This window comes from Natator depressus, chromosome 17 (assembly GCF_965152275.1).
Source record: "Natator depressus isolate rNatDep1 chromosome 17, rNatDep2.hap1, whole genome shotgun sequence".
NCBI lineage: Eukaryota > Metazoa > Chordata > Testudines > Cheloniidae > Natator > Natator depressus.
The window spans coordinates 23277882-23295716 of NC_134250.1; the positions used below are offsets into that span (position 1 = coordinate 23277882).

Below are 17835 nucleotides of genomic sequence, written 5' to 3' on the forward strand. Positions count from 1 at the left end.
CCTCTTTTCCTTTACTTTTCAGTTTTTGATTTGATTCACTTTTTTCTTTCCTCTTTCTCTGTTTAACTCTCCCATCCTCCCACACGCTCATCTAATGCGCTTACTTCACCTCCTCACTTTAGAGTATCAGGAGGGGAGAGATGATGAAGCCATTTTGTTGCTCCAGGAATGTGACTTGTCCTGCCTTTTCTCCCAGGAAGGGGATGGGAAGCCACCAAAGGAATCTGAAGAGGGGTGTCTTTGTTGTGTCTGATTCCAGCCCCTGCTCACTACAAGGAATGAGGGGTTTGTGACATTAGTTAATGTTTGTGCAGTGCTTTACTCAGGCTACTGGAATTCCTGGAACCCAGCAGATTGCACAGGCAGCTAACACAGAGAACTACAGCTTGGGCTTGTCAGAGGGCAGAAGCAAACCTGCCTACTGTGCTATCTTCACAATGCTGGCTGCCCAAGGGGTGGGGCGAGGGTAAGTACAGTAGTTACTCACTGACAGAGACAGCTGGACCAGGCTCCCAATGACTATCCCCCAAACCTAGCACACAGCTCCAGTGGCCTATCCCCCCTTGAGACACTACATGTGGGAGGAGATCCCCCACACTCTGGTTGTGGGGGAGAAGGGAGAGAAAGTAAGTCAGGGTGGTTTTCACCCCGTCCACACCCACACCTTCAACAGTCAGCAGTCCCTCTCCCTCATGGACTAACCAACTTCTTCTGTTACCAGATAAGGAGCTAGCAGGCAGTACTACAGATTCAATTCCTACTGCTGATGTGTGATGGGTTGTTACATTTGTACACAACAGCATTTGGTTTTGTTTTTTTCAAAAACTAGAAGATTAACTAGAAGCAAACTACATTGAAAGAACATTATTTAGGTTGCAAAGTGCTATTGGAGCACTTGAAAGTTAGGAAATGCCAAATTTAGGGTAGCCCATGCAACCTTAATTTGCCTTCTTTGTGTGTATGTGTTTTTAATTACTTGACCACATATTGTTTTTCCTATGAGACCTCTGCCTCATTCAGTGCACAAGCTGGGTGCACAAGTGAACAGAATTAAAGTTGCACAGGCAACCAACTTTCAAGTACTTGACTTTGCTCACGTACTGGACTGCACCTCCTGCTCCCACCTACAGCTAGGAGCTTGGGAGTGTCCTTCTCATGCCAACATGAGATCATTTGAAATAATTTATTTCTGTGGAATTGGAAGGAGGCACCTTCTTAAAACATAAGCCTCTAATGACTGTATATAGAACAAAAACACAAGAGCAGACTTGATACGTGGATAAATATATTAGTAAATAAATATATTTCTGAGCACATCACCATATTCAAACATCTTTGTTTTCATCTCAGACATAAATATACAGATTTGCATATATAAAAAACCTATTCTTCCTTTTTGGTTTGTAATTTACCCAAAACACCCAAGAGCCTTGCAGAACAGACTCAGCAAAAACTAAAAACCATGTTCACATTTCAAAAGGATCTGAGCTTTACAAGACGAAGGAACAGAGGGTTCTTTGCATGAATGAAGGAGGCTACAGACACAACTCTGGGAGCTGTGCCCACTTTGGGCTCCTCTCAGTGACACTGGCTGTCCTGGGAAGAGGATATAACTCAGCTGCCTGTGAGCTCTGGGAAAGTGCTGAGTTTTCGGTAATGAGTAATGCTCATTTGAGAAGCTCTGGCGTTCACTTCTACTCCCAGCAGGGTCCTCCACTCTCTTAGGGCAAGGAAAGAGAGCTTAAAAACTGAACCCCTGCCTTGGACAAATACTACAAACATTCAATGCCTGATCCTGAGAGCTGCTGAGCACCTGTACGTCTCCTTGAAGTTACAAGTCCCTTTGGAGTTGCAAGTGTTCAGCACGTCAGGATTATTTTTCATTGATTCCAAGGCCAAGGGAATCTATTCCTCCTCCTATTTAATGGTCCCTTGGAATAACTCTTCCAGGCAGAGCTCTTCCCCTTCTTCCCATCTGATAACCTATATGGACAGAACTGCAAACCCTCCCCCATCTAAACTACTCCCTAGATCTGCTCTCCATGCCCAGAGGGATCCTGAGGCCTTGATATGTTGGTTTTGTGAAAGAAAAGTAGCAGCATAAGGCCAGGAAATGAAAACACTTTAAAGTGGGAGCTGTCCAATGCAGCCCACCTAATACTGCAGTACAGAGCAGCAGGGGTCCTTTACTACTGAGCACACATTCCACTGAGCCTGGGGCTTATGCCAGACAGAGTCCTCCTAAAGGAAAGAGATGAATACTATTGAATAAGAGACCTAGTCTCTCAAGGTGCCAAGTGGGCTCAATTCCTGCAGCCATCAACGGGGGTTTAGTTCTGGGGTGGAAGTCTGCAGCGTGCAGGATCCTGCCCTTGGTCTGAAAGCCGCTTGGAGTTCAGGACCCTCCTCTTTGTTAAGTCAATTGAACAGCATTTGGCTGGGGCATGTGATGAGCTGCATAAGAAGAGCCATAGGCCAGCATGCACTGTAAGCAGAACCTTGGGAATCTAGGCCAGCGCCTGCTTTTACTTCTAGTTTAGTGGTGACCTGCGAGGGGGACTGGGCTTGTGTCCTTTTCTTTCTTCTTTATGATGGAGAAAGAAAGCCTGAAAGGTTTAAGATACAAATCTGTTTGTTTTTGCCCTTAGAAATCCAGACCCTCTCCATGATGAAAGACTTTGCGGTTGGCTGAAGAACTAGTGAAATGGTGATATCACAGGAGCCAACAGAATGAAAGCAGACCAACTGGGGGAAGAGGTTTTGGTTAGACTATTTACAACAGTGTTATTGGTTAGCTGTTATTAACACCTGGATAATTTCAGTGGCAATGGACACTTGGGAGACAGGAAGCCATTGTTACTGATTAAGGAGTTCAGAATTCACAGTAAACTTCCCTGGGATCCCCTCCAAAGGTCCCACATCAAAGAACACAAGAGTTAGACCAAGATCCATCCAGGCCAAGGCCCTGTCTCTGACAGGGGCCAGCCCCAGCTGCCTCAAAGGAAGATGTAAACAGGGGTGGCAAGTTATATGGGCCTGTGGTGCCCGTGCTCCAGAAATATTCAGGGCCCGGGGGCCCAGTTCCACCAATGTTCGGGGCCGGGTCTCTCCCCCGCCCGTGCCTGCTGCCCCTGCGTGCCTCCCCCGGAGTGTCTCCCAGCCCTGCCTGCTGCCCCCGGGTGATTTAAAAGGGCTGGGGGGCCCCCGGCCACCGCTGCCACCACTGGCAGCGCAGCGGGGCTGAGGCGACTTCCTGCTCACCCTCGCTCCACGCCACTCCCAGAAGCAGCCGGCATGTCCCTGCAGCCCTAGGGGTGGGGGGTATCTCCCTGCACTGCCCCCGCCCCGAGCGCTGAATCCGCAGCTCCCATTGACCGGGAACTGTGGCCAATGGGAGATGCGGGGGTGGTGCCTGCAGGCAGCGGCGCGTGGAGACCCCCAGTCCCCCCACCTAGGTGCCGCTGCCAGAGGGGTGTGCAGGTTGCTTTCGGGAGCCGCCTAAGATAAGCACTGCACCCCTCACCCTCTCCCGCACCCCAACCCCCCATCCCAGCCCAGAGCCCACATCCCACACCCAAACTCCCTCCCAGAGCCCGCCCCCCGTCCCTCCTCCTGCACCCCAACCCCCTGTCCCGGACCAGAGCCCGCACGCCACACCCAAACTCCCTCCCAGAGCCTGACCCCCACCCCTCCCGCAGCCAAACTCCCTCCCAGAGCCTGCACCCTGCACCCCCTCCTGTACCCCAACCCTCTGCGCCAGCCCAGAGTCCGCACCCAAACTCCCTCCCAGAGCCTTAGGCAGGTGTGTCGGGGGGTGGAACTTGGACCCATTCTGGGCACCACCAAAAATTATACAAACCTGCCGCCCCTGGGTGCACACACCTCACGGTAGCAGCTGTGGGAAAATCTGCCCCCACATCAGGTCTCGGCCTGGTCTCTCCTACAGTAGAACATCAGAGTTACAAACTGACCAGTCATCCACACACCTCATTTGGAAGCAGAAGTACACAATCAGGCAGCAGCAGAGATTAAATAATACGTTTAACACAGTACTGTGTTAAACGTAAACTACTGAAAAAAAGGGAAAGCAGCATTTTTGTTCTGCGTAGTAAAGTTTCAAAGCCGTATTTTGAAATAACAACCATAATGTTTTGTTCAGAGTTACAAACATTTCAGAGTTATGAACAACCTCCATTCCCAAGGTGTTCGTATCTCTGAGGTTCTACTGTAGTTAGAAACTGGCTTCAGCCCTGAAGCAGGGGCGGGGGGACTAATATCCCTTCCAGCATTCTCATTAGCATGAGAACTCTGGATATTTCTCATGTCCATATAACTGTCCAACCCCATTCTGAATCTTGCTAAATCCTTAAATGACTTTTTGTAGCAGCAAGTTCCACCGACTAATTATGCATTGTGTGAAAAAGTATTTTGTTTGATCAATTTTGAATATCACATCTTTTAATTTCATCATATGGCCCCTTGTTCTTGTGCTGTAAGACAGGGAGAGCAGAAGATCCCGATTTCCCTTCTCCAGACCATTCATTAGTCTGATCTGTCTCCTCTCTAAGGTAACAATCCCAATCTTTCCAATCTCTTTTCACATGAGAGTTTTTCCAGTCTCTGTTCATTCTCATCACCCTTGCCCTCTGAAACCCTCCACTTCCACAAAATCCTTTCTGAGAGGGCTGATCAGAGCTGCACCATGTCCAGGGGAAGCTGCACCACTGAGTTCTATAATGGCATTATAATAGCTTCTGTATTATTCTCAGTGCCATTCTGTATGCATCTTGTTTGCTTTTTTGACCACAGTTGCACACTGAACTGAGGTCAAATTTAATATGCATATCTTTCTAACAAATCTGCTCTAGTTCAGTTCTAGAGCAGTGTGATTCTGGAACAGCCTTCCAAGAGGAGTAGTGGGGCCAAACAACATCACTGGTTTTAAAATGTAGATTGATACATGTATGAATGGGATTATCTGACAGGGTTGGCTGCGATAGCCGAGGACAGGAGTCAAAGACCCGGAAGGTCCTTTCCAGTCCTATGTTCTGTGTTCTTATGTTCCAATAAGAAATCATGGGTTTGATGCAGGACTCACTGAGTGACATTCTCTGGCTTGTGTTATACAGGAACTCAGCTTAGGTGATCATAATGCTTCCTTCTGGCCTTAATACTTGTGAATCCATGAATTCCTGGATTTCTAAGGTAAATGCAAGCAACAACAAAAAACCCTCCTCATTTTTTCCAGCCATCTGCCTCCACCAGAAAGAAGCTAGAACAGGACACAGCTGATTTTGAAGAATTCATTTGCAGGTCACTGAAAACATCTTAAGATTCCAGAAATGTTAGTTGGGGCTCTCCTGAGCATTTACTGTCCCAGGTGCTTTCCCAGGGACTCCAGTGTGCGTCTCACTATGCCATGTGATGATGATGGCAATGATCACGATGAGGAAGGCAAGAGGAAGACTCCTGCTGGCTAATGGATTAAGAGGACAGTCTCTCATTTCTCCATGATTCCCATGCTTTCCAGAAAGATGCTTAGAGAGGCTTTGAAACATGCACTGTAAGTGAGCTACTGAGCACAGTTATAGGGCTGGTCTTATAACTACTTTGATAGTTAAGCTAGGACTGAAGTGATGAATGAGGAATCCAATAACACTTCCAGGTAACGTAATGGATTCTGAGAAGATTCTCAGCCCCAGCTCTTTCCTGGAAATGCTAGCAGAATCTGGAATGTCCTCACTGCTCCTCCAGCTGGATCCTAGGATAGGCAAAATTACAAGTTGTGCCCACCCTGGCCTCAGCTGAAGGATAGTTAATTGCCAAGTGGCAGGGACCCTCAATTCCCATTGCAATCAGTGGAAGCATCTTGCAGGGTCAGGACCTAAGAGAGCTCCTGCAGTGTAGAAATGGAAGAGAGTAACCTGTGCTTAAGTTTAAGCTTAAATAAGAGTATTCAGGGTTAGTGAAGTAGGCTGGCCTGACTTTGACCTAAGTGAGGAAATGAAAAAGGCAGGAGCTATTTGGCTATATAATGTCATCTCTTCAGCTTTTAGTCTCACAGGTCTGCCCATTTCCAAAACATTTCAAAAAGCCTCCAAACTCCCACAGGTTTGTGACCATGCCAAAATACAGTTTATGGCTACCCAGCAGGCTCTCCAGATAACGAACACTGGACACAGGGTTGGAATGAATAAGTCCATGCCCCCAGAGTGTCTTCTGATCAGTGTGTGCTGTCTGTGCCTTAAAAGGAGAGAGCAGTGGTGGTTTTGTGTGACCACAATATGGTAATGTGGGCGGGGAGCAGGCAGGAGGGGGCATCATGGAGGTTACCAGCACATTTTGTTTCTGAGTGTGGGGCAGACTAGGACTGTTACTACACTACCTGCTCAGAGATACAGGAAATAAGTCACTGATTCCAGTTCTTGTTCGTTTCCTGAATGTTTTGTCCACTCTGGCTCTCTGTAGTATGCAGATGAGTTCATCTTTCATTAAACAGAATGTTCGTACACATCTTGGATCTCCTCCTTGGATCCTGCGTTCAAAAAAGAAAACGTAAGTCACAGGTATCCCAGCCCCCAAGGCCCAGCTCCAACGGGGTCTTGATCCGGAGATAATACGGAGAACAACAAATGCCCCCAGGTTCCTGCCAGCATGTCCTGGGGGAACCTTCCTGTCCCCACATGCATAGTCAGTCTAGCCTTCCCAGGTAATGAATAGTCCAAGCTACAACTAAGGATAAAACAAAAAGTGCTCTTATAAGTACCTGGTTCAGTCAGAACTTTTTGAAACCACTTACCATGGATGTGACACTTTCCAGGCTTTGCGCCAGCATCAAAGGGGTTTCGGTTGTTGGTGTTTTAGGGAGGCTGAGTTTGTTTTAATTTGAGTAAAATATATTCAGCCATTTTTGGATTATTAGTGATTGACAATAACAATTATTGTATACCCAGAGTGCCCCGACCACACCCTCCATGCCCTGGGCTGTAGAGCAGAGTAAACTTGACTACAGTACAAGGAGTACACAAGTTCTTTGGGTGCGGGTGCAAGCGGGTGTGTTGTGTGTCAAGAATGTACTGGAGGAAGCTATATGGAAAGTTGTGTAATTGTTTCTGAGTTGACAATGAAGTCAAGCCCCAGCAGAGGCAGAGTTTGAGCATGAACTCCAGGCTTGCGTGCTCTGCTGAGGTAGTGATAGGGCCCGACAAGTGCCTTTCTCTCTGAATTATCCAGGCACTGCATGGTTTACATAGACGTGTGTCAGCCTATGGTCTGCTCACAGACTATTTGCCAGGACTATCGCTTCAAATATTCACTATTTCTGCTGTGTGACTAGGCACATAAATCACATGGGATCGTTTCTCCCCCCTCACTGAATGACTCGCAAATCATAGAAGATTAGAGTTGGAAGAAACCTCAGGAGGTCTTCTAGTCTAACCCCCTGCTCAAAGCAGGACCAACACCAACTAAATAGTCCCAGCCAGGGCTTTGTCAAGCCAGGCCTTAAAAACCTCTAAGAATGGAGATTCCACCACCTCCCTAGGTAACCCATTCCAGTGCTTCACCACCTTCCTAGTGAAACAGTGTTTCCTAATATCCAACTCAGACCATCCCACAAGGTGCTCTCACAATAGATACACAAGTATGTCCAGAACAAATGCACATCTGTATGAGTCTTTACAACATTCTCCTTGCCCCAAATTTATTGAGAATGAAAGGAAACAGTTGCTTGTCTGAATGTTTGTGGAAAGTTAATACAAAAGGTTGTGAAACCTGTCACATCAAATTCAGTGTCTACAAATACTTCATTGCTTTGGAAATGGGACCAGACAGATTAAAAATACAGGCAGAAAATAAGCAAATAAATTTAGCTTGAAAAAAGAAGCTGCTAGATTTGGGAAGATTAATCCCAAACAGTTGCGATGCAGAAGGACTGTTCTGTCTCTGCATATATGTACATAAATAGGTAATAGATAAGGTGCCAGTAGGTAGTGCTCAAAAATATGTAGCACTGTTCCTGGATTTTGCAGGACCAATAAAACCTGTTGTTAAGCACTGCAGATTGTTTCTCATGTGTAATATTTAAATGCAGTTCGCAATGTGGAGTTAAAGAGTTTTTACTTGTCTAATTCTACTTTGTGGCTGACCAGAGGCCCTGAGTCACTTTGGCAAAGGCCGTGACCAACATTCCACGCCCGTCTGCAATGCCAGTGCATGAGACTGTCTGTGAAGCAAGCATTCTGCAGCCTCGTGGACAAACACTGAAGCAGCTGCAAGGCTAACATTCTGCAGTGTCCCATTAGTGTCGTCCCAGGACAGTGAAATGTCCACACACAGTCCAGCTTCACAAACCAGACCAGGAAATAACTGAAACACTGTTAAGTGCTTCGGCTTTGGTCAGAATCAAGTGATAAGCTGCAGCTATTACACGTGATGGATGATGTAATGATCTACAAGGTAGCAGACAGTTCCAGCAAATAATCAATATGGGGATTTTTGTAAAGGTCTTGGATTTTCCTGGAGAATATCACTTGGAAATCAGTCCTAAGATGAAACTGCTACATGAAGAAAGAACTTAAATACTAGCTTGACAACTTTGTGGAGAGGGGAGTCTAAAAGAAAGTGAAATGATTGACAGGCTGGACAGCAGTCCAGTAGCTATTAAAATACTAGACAAACTCTGCTATTCACCCCATACACCTCAGTGAAGCTCTAAAACACTCCCATTGTACTTTCTTAGCCACTGGAGGGATCCTGCCCAGCCTCACAATGGAGCTGTTCTGTTCAGACACCACAGATGGCTTCTGGCAGGTAAAACGTGATCAGAAAGCAGCTCTTTGACAAACATCTGGACTCCTTTAGGCAGATATAAATGGCAGGGAAGGCCATTTGGCATTTCTCTGTCTCCAGAAGAGCACCAGGGGATGTCACCACAAAGTGCTAGAGGGACTTACGGAATTGATGTAATTGCAAATGGCATATAAGGGCTTGTCTACACAGCGCCACAGTGTGGACTATGGGGGTGTGAATTGCAGTGCACACTAAAATGTTGTGCTGTAACTGCCCCATGTAGACCCTGCTGGCATGAACTAAAATGTACCTTGTTTGCATTAACATAGTCCTGTTTCAAGCAGGACTATTTTGGCTGTAGCGGATTGGTTGTGGAGACGCCCTCGCGGACGCTAATGCTGATCATGATCATATCCTGATTGCACTGTTCAATAGAGAATTTCTAGTGAGCCTGAAACTGAATAATAAAAAGTGAGTCTGTGCCTGTCAGCTGTGCCACGTATCAGACACCTTTGAACAACAGAAAGCTGAAAACCAGACCTGAGACGCCTCAGGAAGTTTTGGAAATGGCCATCCAGAATGTCTGGATCAGAAGGAAGAGTATTTTTAGTATTCAGGAATATTGGAAATACTTAGAAGAAAGAGAATCAACTTCATGAAAGCTTATGCTCAAATAAATTTGTTAGTCTCTAAGGTGCCACAAGTCCTCCTTTTCTTTTTGCGAATACAGACTAACACGGCTGCTACTCTGAAACCTGTGCAGTAACTGGAGTTCTTCGAGCTGTGTTGTTCACATATGTATTCCCCTCAAGATGTATATGCATCCATGTGCTCTCAATTGGAGATTTTTGCTAGCTGTGTCCATTAGTCTGTGCATGTGCCCTGAACACCCTCGTGCCCCATACCAAGGGCATAAGGGGTGGAGTTGGACCAATCGCCACTTCAGTTCCCTCTCTACTTCAGACCCACAAGTTGTAATAGGATGTTGAAGCAGAAGGGAAAGCGGGAGGGTCATGGAATAGACATATGAATAGCACATCCCAAAGAACTCCAGTTACTGTACAGGTAAGTAACTTCCCTTTCTTCTCAAGTGATTGTCCCTATGTATATTCCACTCGAGGTGACTCCTAAGCAATGACCTGAATAAGGAGGTGGGAGCTTGGAGTCTTAACCAAGCAGAGGCCTTTGCTGAAAGAAGCATCCAGTCTAGATGCCCCAAGTGGTAGCTTTACAAATGTCTGCAATGGGGACATTTTATAAAGAAGCACCTAAAGCTGCCAGAACTCTCATGGAATGTTCCCTATTATTTGGTCATTATAATTTGACTACCTTGTAGCACAAATTGATATACTACAAAGCTCATTTCATCAGCCTCTCTGGTGATATGGGGTTTCCCTTCATCCTTTCAGCACAGAAAACAAACGGTCTTGGAGACGACCAAAAGGGTCTGGTCCTTTGAAGATAAAATGCAAAGAGCCTTTTAATGTCTTAAGTGTAATTTGGCTTCACCACGGTTAGTATGAGGGTCTGAAAAAAATATGGGCACACAGATGACCTGCTTTAGATACAACTCAGACACAGGTTTTGGAATGACCTTTGGATATGTTTTCTGCGATACCCGATCTGGACAAAAAATGCACACTGGGGTCCGCCATAGGAGCACCTAGTTCACCTACCTCCTTGCAGATGTTATTGCAATGAGGAAGGAAGTTTTCATGGATATGTGCTGTAAATAGCATGTAGTCAAAGGTTAAAAACAGGGACCCATAAGGCCTGATAAGACTACATTTAAACCCCAGGGGTTCCTGCATGGGGGAAATACTCTCACTTTTAAAAATCTGGTAGTGATAGGATGGGAAAACACAGCGTATTCCTCTACAGCTGGTTAGTGGGCACTAACAGCAGCGTGGTACCCCCAGAAAGAACTGATTGAGAGACCTGTGTTCTTCAGGAACAGTATATACTATATACGCCAAGATCAAAGGAATTTTGGCATCCAAAGTCATTAGGTGACGTTCACACCAAACAACAAATATTTTCCACTTTGAATTATTAAGTCTTTTTAGTGAAGGCTTTCCTGCTATTGATTAGTATGTTGTGTAGTTCAGAAGAACATTTACTTTTTCTACTTCTGACATCTATCCAAAGCCCCTGCAGTTTCATGGAGGGTGTGTAGGTTGGGATATTGGATTAGATTGTTGTTCTAAGATACTAGGTCTGGATCTAATGGTAGAAGTATTGGTGGCAATTGAATGCCATGTGAGTTACGGGAAGCAATACTGTCTTGGCCATACTGGAACTATCAAGATAATCTTTGCTGCATCCTGCCTGGCTTTCCGGTGCACCCTGGGAATCAAAGGAACTGGTGGGAATAGATGTACCTGAGCATCCGAACATGAAATGAGCAATGGATCCCCTCGGAACCCCACACTGAATCCCCATATGGACTAGAAAGGTGGACATGTCTTGCCCTCGTGCATTGCAAACAAGTCAATTGAGGAGAGACCCCACCTTTTGAAGATGAACTGAATCACTGAATACTTTATTTCCTGTTCATGTTCTGTCAAGGATTTCTCACTCAGCTCTATCTGCCAGTGTGTTCTGTAATCCTGATAAATGGATAGCTGTGACTGTAATGTGATGCTGAATGCACAAGTTCCAGTGTTGCGCTGCTTCTCTGCACAGGGTTGATGACAAATCCCCTCCCTGCCTGTTACACAGAGCATGGAAGTTGTATTCCCTATCATGATCTGAATGGAACAACCCCATATGAATGGCAGGAACTCCTTGAAGGTGTTTTGGATTGTTCTGAGCTCCATGGTATTTATGTGGAGCTGAGACTCTTCAGGCATTTGCCTGCACTAAATGATGTTCCAGATGGGCTCCCTAACCCAAAGAGCAGCATCTGTAACTATTATCTCCACTGGAAGGACCTATGCGGAGGGGGGGTCTTTCTACCAACTGAGTCAGAGTAGACTCTTCTGTGGGATTGCTAGGAACATAGGCAATGTGTGTTGGTTTGGAATGTAGACTGACTTCAACCAGTTCTGCATACACTTTAGGTGAAGTCTTGTTTTGCATATACTTTAGGTGAAGTCTTTGTTTTCACCTTGTTAGGACACATGGCTACAAAGATGCTAGAGGCCATGTGTCCTAACAAGGTGAAACAAATGCTTGATGTTGTCTGAAGCACCTTCTGCAACTGTGCAATCAGACTGGTCATCATCTGGAAACTGAATTAAGTAGTCCATCAGGGCTCTGCTAAATTCTGTCCATTGGGATGGTACTAAGGACAGCCTTTTCTGCGTTTACCTTTAGGCTCAGGGTACTGAAGAGATTAAGAATGGTCTGGATGTAATTCTGCATATCCTGATGAGACCTCTCCTTGATGAGCCTGTGATCCTAATATGGGTGTACTGATATCCCCATCCTTCTCAGGCAAGCTACCACTACAGATAACAACTTTATGAAAAGTCTTGGCGCTGGGGATAGGCCTGTACTGGTTGTGGTTTCAACCTACCACAAACCTGAGGTACTTTCTGTGTGCAAGATGGATAGCACCATGAAAGTAGGCATTTTGAAGGATGGGAGGCACAAACCAGTCTTCTGGATCTAGAGTTGGAATGATCACTGCTACAGTCACCATCCAAACCTTATGCATTGAATGAAGGTATAGATTGTAATCGAATTCATTGAGTAGCCAGAGGTCTGGAATGGGTCTCTGTAGCGGGGTGGTCACCTGCTTTGGCCTTAAAGGGCTTAAAACAGCCCAAGAGAGGGCTGTGGCTGGGAGCAAGCAGTTCCCAGGCTGATTGGGGGAAGCAGGCTCAGCTGTGGCCATGCCCCAGTCAGGGCTCAGCTGGCCCTTATAAGAGGGCAGTGGGCCAGGAGCAGATGGACTCTCTCTCTGCCTTTAGAGGGAGAAGGGCCTGGCTGTTGGGGAGCATACCTGGGTACCTAAGGGAAGGCCAGAGGACCTGGGGAGCTCTGACCTGGAGACCCCCCCGGCTGTAGGCCTAGTGGAAAGCCAAAAAGGGTACTGGGGTTGCAGGGGGCAGCCCATGGGTAGGCAGAGGCAGCAGGTCCAAACCTCCCTTGTTTGTGATGATTGGCTTATACACTGCAGTCTGCCCCAGTGTGCGGGGGCTCAATGGTGACTGGCAGTAGCCAAAGACTGAGGCGAGGTGGGGATAGTGGGTGGGGGTTCCCTGGGGAGGGGAGACCAGAGACTGTGGGGGTACTGCCAGGGGGCAGCACCCCAGGGAAAGGGGCATCGGGGTCCGGTAGGGACACAGGGGCCAGTGGCAGTGAGACACTGGCCTGCAGAGGGCACTCCAGAGGCTGGAAGAGCTAATTCCCTGAGAGACCAGCAGGAGGTGCTGCAGGGGTGAGTCCTGCCCTGTGACAGTCTCCAACCTCTTTCCTTCTTGGGTATGAGGAAATATTTTTAATAGAAACCTTTCTGTCTGTAACATGCATAAACCTCTTCTATAGTTTCAAGAGTGAGGAGAGTATTGACCTCTTGGATGAGTAACCTCTTGTGAGAAGGGTCCCTGAGAATCGATGAGGGAGGTAGGTGGAGTGTAGAACTGGATCATATAACCAAACATTAGGATTTCTTGGACTCATTCCTCTGATGTTATGAGGTTCCCAGAATGATGATATGTAAAGAGAAGGTTTCCAATGGGTGTTAGGACAAAAGATTAATAGGTTCCAAGGCCAGAAGGGACCATTGTGATCATCTAGTCTGACTTTCTGTATGACATGGGCCAGAGAGCTTACCCAAAATGATTCCTAGAGCAGACCTTTGAGAAAAACTTCTAATCCTAATTTTAAAACGGTTGGTGATGGAGAATCCACCAGAACACTTGGTAAATTGTTTCAGTGGTTAATTACCTTCACTGTCAAAAATTTATATCTTATATCCAGTCTGAATTTGTTTAGCTTCAACTACCAGCCATTGGATTATGTTTCTCTTCTAGATTGAAGAACCCGTTATTAAATATGTATTCCCCATGTAGATACTTATAGATTGTAATCAAGTCAACCCTTAACCTTCCTTTGTTAAACTAAAGAGATTGAGCATTTTGAGTTTATTGATAGAAGGCATGTTGTCAAATCCTTTAATCTTCTTGACAGGTTTCAGAGTAACAGCCGTGTTAGTCTGTATTCGCAAAAAGAAAAGGAGGACTTGTGGCACCTTAGAGACTAACCAATTGATTTGAGCATAAGCTTTCGTGAGCTACAGCTCACTTCATCGGATGCATACTGTGGAAAGTGTAGAAGATCTTTTTATACACACAAAGCATGAAAAAATACCTCCCCCCACCCCACTCTCCTGCTGGTAATAGCTTATCTAAAGTGATCACTCTCCTTACAATGTGTATGATAATCAAGTTGGGCCATTTCCAGCACAAATCCAGGTTTTCTCCCCCCCTCCCCACACACACAAACCTATAGTGGGTGTGTGTGTGTGTGTGTGTGTGTGTATATATATATATATATATATATATAATCAAATTTTTCCCCTCTAAACCAGATTGGGTTTTATAACCAGCACAGCCTTCCTCCTAAGTTGCAGAATTGTGGCTTTGTGAGAATCTAGGAAGGTGTTCTTAAATGATTCCCAGTTATCATTCACAGGTTTCTGATTAAATTCTTCCTCCCAGCTGAGTTGGCCCATAATTATTTTCAGCTTTGTGAAACTAGCCCTATTCAAGCACCAAGTATCTATAATTACTGGTCTGGACTTTATTCTGTTTGCACATTATAAATGTGATCAAGTCATGATTACCTGTACCTAAGCTACCATTAATTTTAAGTTCTGTGATCAGTTCCTCTTTATTTGTTATGACAAGGTCTAATAAAGAATTCCGTTATGTTGGCTGCAACACTTTTTGAGTAAAGAAATTGTTATCTGTAATGTTTAGAAATTCCAACAATTTTGCTATTACTTTTTGAGTCTTTGGCTAGCTGTTCTTCAAATTCTTTTTTGGCCTTCCTAATTATATGTTTATACTTCATTTGCCAGTGTTTATGATCCATTCTGTTTTCCTCACTAGGATTTAACTTCCACGTTTTAAAGGATGCCGTTTTACCTCTCACTGCTTCTTTCACTTTATCGTTTAGCCATGGTGGCACTTTGATTCTTTTACTATGTTTTTTTAAATTTGGGGGTATACATTTAAGTTGAGATTCTATTATTGTGTCTTTAAAAAGTTTCCATGCAGCTTTCAGGGATTTCATTTTTTGCACTGTACCTTTTAATTTCTGTTTAACTAACCACCTCATTTCTGTGTAGTTCCCCTTTCTGAAATTAAATGCCAGTGTTGGGCTGCTGTGGAGTTTTCCCTGCCACAGGGATGTTAAATTTAATTTTATTATGGTCACTATTACCAAGCGGTCCAGCTATATTCACCTCTTGGACCAGATCCTATGCTGCACTTAGGATTAAATCAAGAATTGCCTGTCCTCTTGTGGGTTCCAGGCCTAGCTGCTCCAAGAAGCAGTTATTTAAGGTGTCAAGAAATCATGGTATCATGAAATTTAAGGTATCATGGATCTCAGTTTGTCAGATGGGTATTTTCACAAGTTACTTCAAAATGTGAATATACCACATCCTCCTCATAACAGCATACATGGTAGAAGGACAAGGACGATTCTGCTGACACAGCCATTGTTTCCTATGAGCAACTAGGGAGCAGTTGCCCTCAAGGGATGGCCCAGGTGCTTCAGTGTAACCACTCGCTAAGGCAATGGCAGGGTTCTCCCATTGGCGAAGGGACTCCTCTTCCCCAAGAGGCAGTAGCTAGGTGGAAACAGAAGAATTATCCCATTGACCTAACGCTGTCTTCACCAGAGGTTAGGTTGGCTTAACTACGTTGCTCAGGATTCGTAACACCCCTCAGAGACATAGATATGCCAATGTAGTGTAGACCAGCCCTAACGGAGCAAGGCCCCAAACCCATTGAAAATTGGGCATCCTAACTTTTAGGCTCATTTGGAAATCCCAGTCTACAGCCTGATCTATCCTACAAAGTTGGAGCAACTTACATCAATTTCTTTCGCAATCGGATCTACATTTGTCTCCCCCAATGTAAGCACCCTGTTTCCTTGATGCAATATCACCACCTCCTCAGACAATGCAGAGCCAAAGTCTACCTACTTCCGTTGACAAAGTGCTAGTGTAGACACTACCACCTGTGTTGATCCTAACAGTGCTCCACTAGCTGTCCCACAATGCTCCTGTCCCCACAAGAGTGGTCACTATAGTCACAATTTTGCACTCCACTGCCCAGGGACCACAGATACCAGAACCCCACCTTTCCCCTTTAAAAACTTCAGCATGTTTTGAAATGCCTTTTTCTGGTTGCCTGCCTTGGAAAGCACACCTACTAACCCACATTTGTAAGCATCTCACCATGCCAGCTCAGCACAGACAGAGCTATACCTAGACATGCTCCTGCCTACAAGTCCTGGATCTCCTTGGCCTGTGGGGAGAAGAGGCTGTGTAAGCCAGTTAAGGAACAGCGAAAGGAATCTAGACACCTATATGCACATTGCACAGGGGATGCCATACTTGGCACAAAAGGAACAAGCAGCAGTGCCAGGTGAAAGCCAAGAAACTTCAGCAGAGATATCAGAAAGCATGGAAGGGCAACAACAAATCTGGGGCCACTCTGCAGACCTGCTGCTTCTACAATGAATGGCATGCCATACTTGGCGGGGACCCTACCAGCACCCTGAATGTGATTGTGGATGCATTGTTACAACTGGGCGCAGAAACACCTTCAATGCCCAGTGAGGAGGCGGCGGTAGGGGGCACAAAGGGGGATGCAAACCAGACTGCAAGCAAGGAGCTGTTCAAAACTCTGCTGAAATCAAGCCAATCCCACCAGGCAAGAACAGAGGAGTCAGGTGAGGAAGGGGAAGGGAACTTAGCTGAGTGTATGACGTGCACAACCCTGCATATTGATGGCAGTAGAAGGGACTCGGTCCAGGTGACGCCATTTCAAATCCAGGGTGAACCCGTGATCTTCCTCAAGGACAGGCAAGCATACCCACATCTCGGCACACCCACAGGTTTCTGTGTCCAGAAGATACCTGAGGATACCATCGTGGAGATCCTACAAGACGTGGCCAGGATCAACTCCTCCCTACTGGCAGCATGGCAGAAGATCAACGCCTTGAGCACCTTCCTGATCCCCCATATCTCATTTGTCCTGAGGGGATCAGCCATGCCGAAGGTACTTCTGAACAAGGCAGACAACACCATCAGGCAGCTAGTGAAGAAGTGGATGTTTCTTCCCCAGAGAGCCAGCAATGAATTGGTGTACATCTCGCACAGGCAGGGCGGTGCCAAGGTCCCTCAAATGGGTGCTCTGTGCAATGCTGAAGTGATCACTCATGTCTTCCGCCTTCTGACATGCCTGGACGCCATGGTGAGGAACATTGCAGAAAGTGCCATGCAGGATGTCACCAAGAGGCGAATCACCAGGACCCCCTCCAACTCCCGCCACCTACCTGAGTGGCTCCCTGGAAGGCGAATTTGGAAGAGAGGGGGAAGACTTTGCTTCGCTCTGGACTCATGCCCACAATGCTACACGGAAACTGGAAAAGCGTATCGGCTGCCGCTAGACATGGTGCGAGGAATGCCAGGAATGCCACAGGTGAAGAACACGGACCACACAATCATCACTTTGAGAGCCAGAACCATGCTGGAGAGGACGCTGAAGGATGCCATCCGCTGCCAGTATGTGGAAAACCTGAAGCGGAAGCTGGATCAGGGCAAGGCGTTTGAGGTGACGTGCAAGTGGGACACCAGCAACCAATTCCAATTCCTTCACCCTATTTGCCGACTGGAGGTTCATCCACTGGGCCTGACGCAACTGCATTCCACTGAACGGAGCTATCCGCCATGGGAATCGGGACAAGCAATGCAAGAAGTGCGGCTATGCCAACGAGACACTACCCCATGTCCCGTGTACTGCAAGCCCCATTCCAGAGCCTGGCAGCTGCGACATAACGCCATCCACGATCGCCTGG

At 46.2% G+C, this 17835-nt stretch overlaps 1 protein-coding gene across 1 annotated transcript in view; it reads right to left on the minus strand.

Annotated features, from left to right (window-relative positions):
* Positions 1 to 4230: 4230 nt before the first annotated feature.
* Positions 4231 to 17835, minus strand: part of RNF43 (ring finger protein 43) — a 127260-nt gene continuing 113655 nt past the window's right edge. Inside the window, exon 9 of the mRNA XM_074974438.1 lies at positions 4231 to 6535. Coding sequence (XP_074830539.1) covers positions 6492 to 6535 — 44 coding nt within the window. The 3' untranslated portion in view covers positions 4231 to 6491. The remainder of the gene's footprint in view (positions 6536 to 17835) is intronic.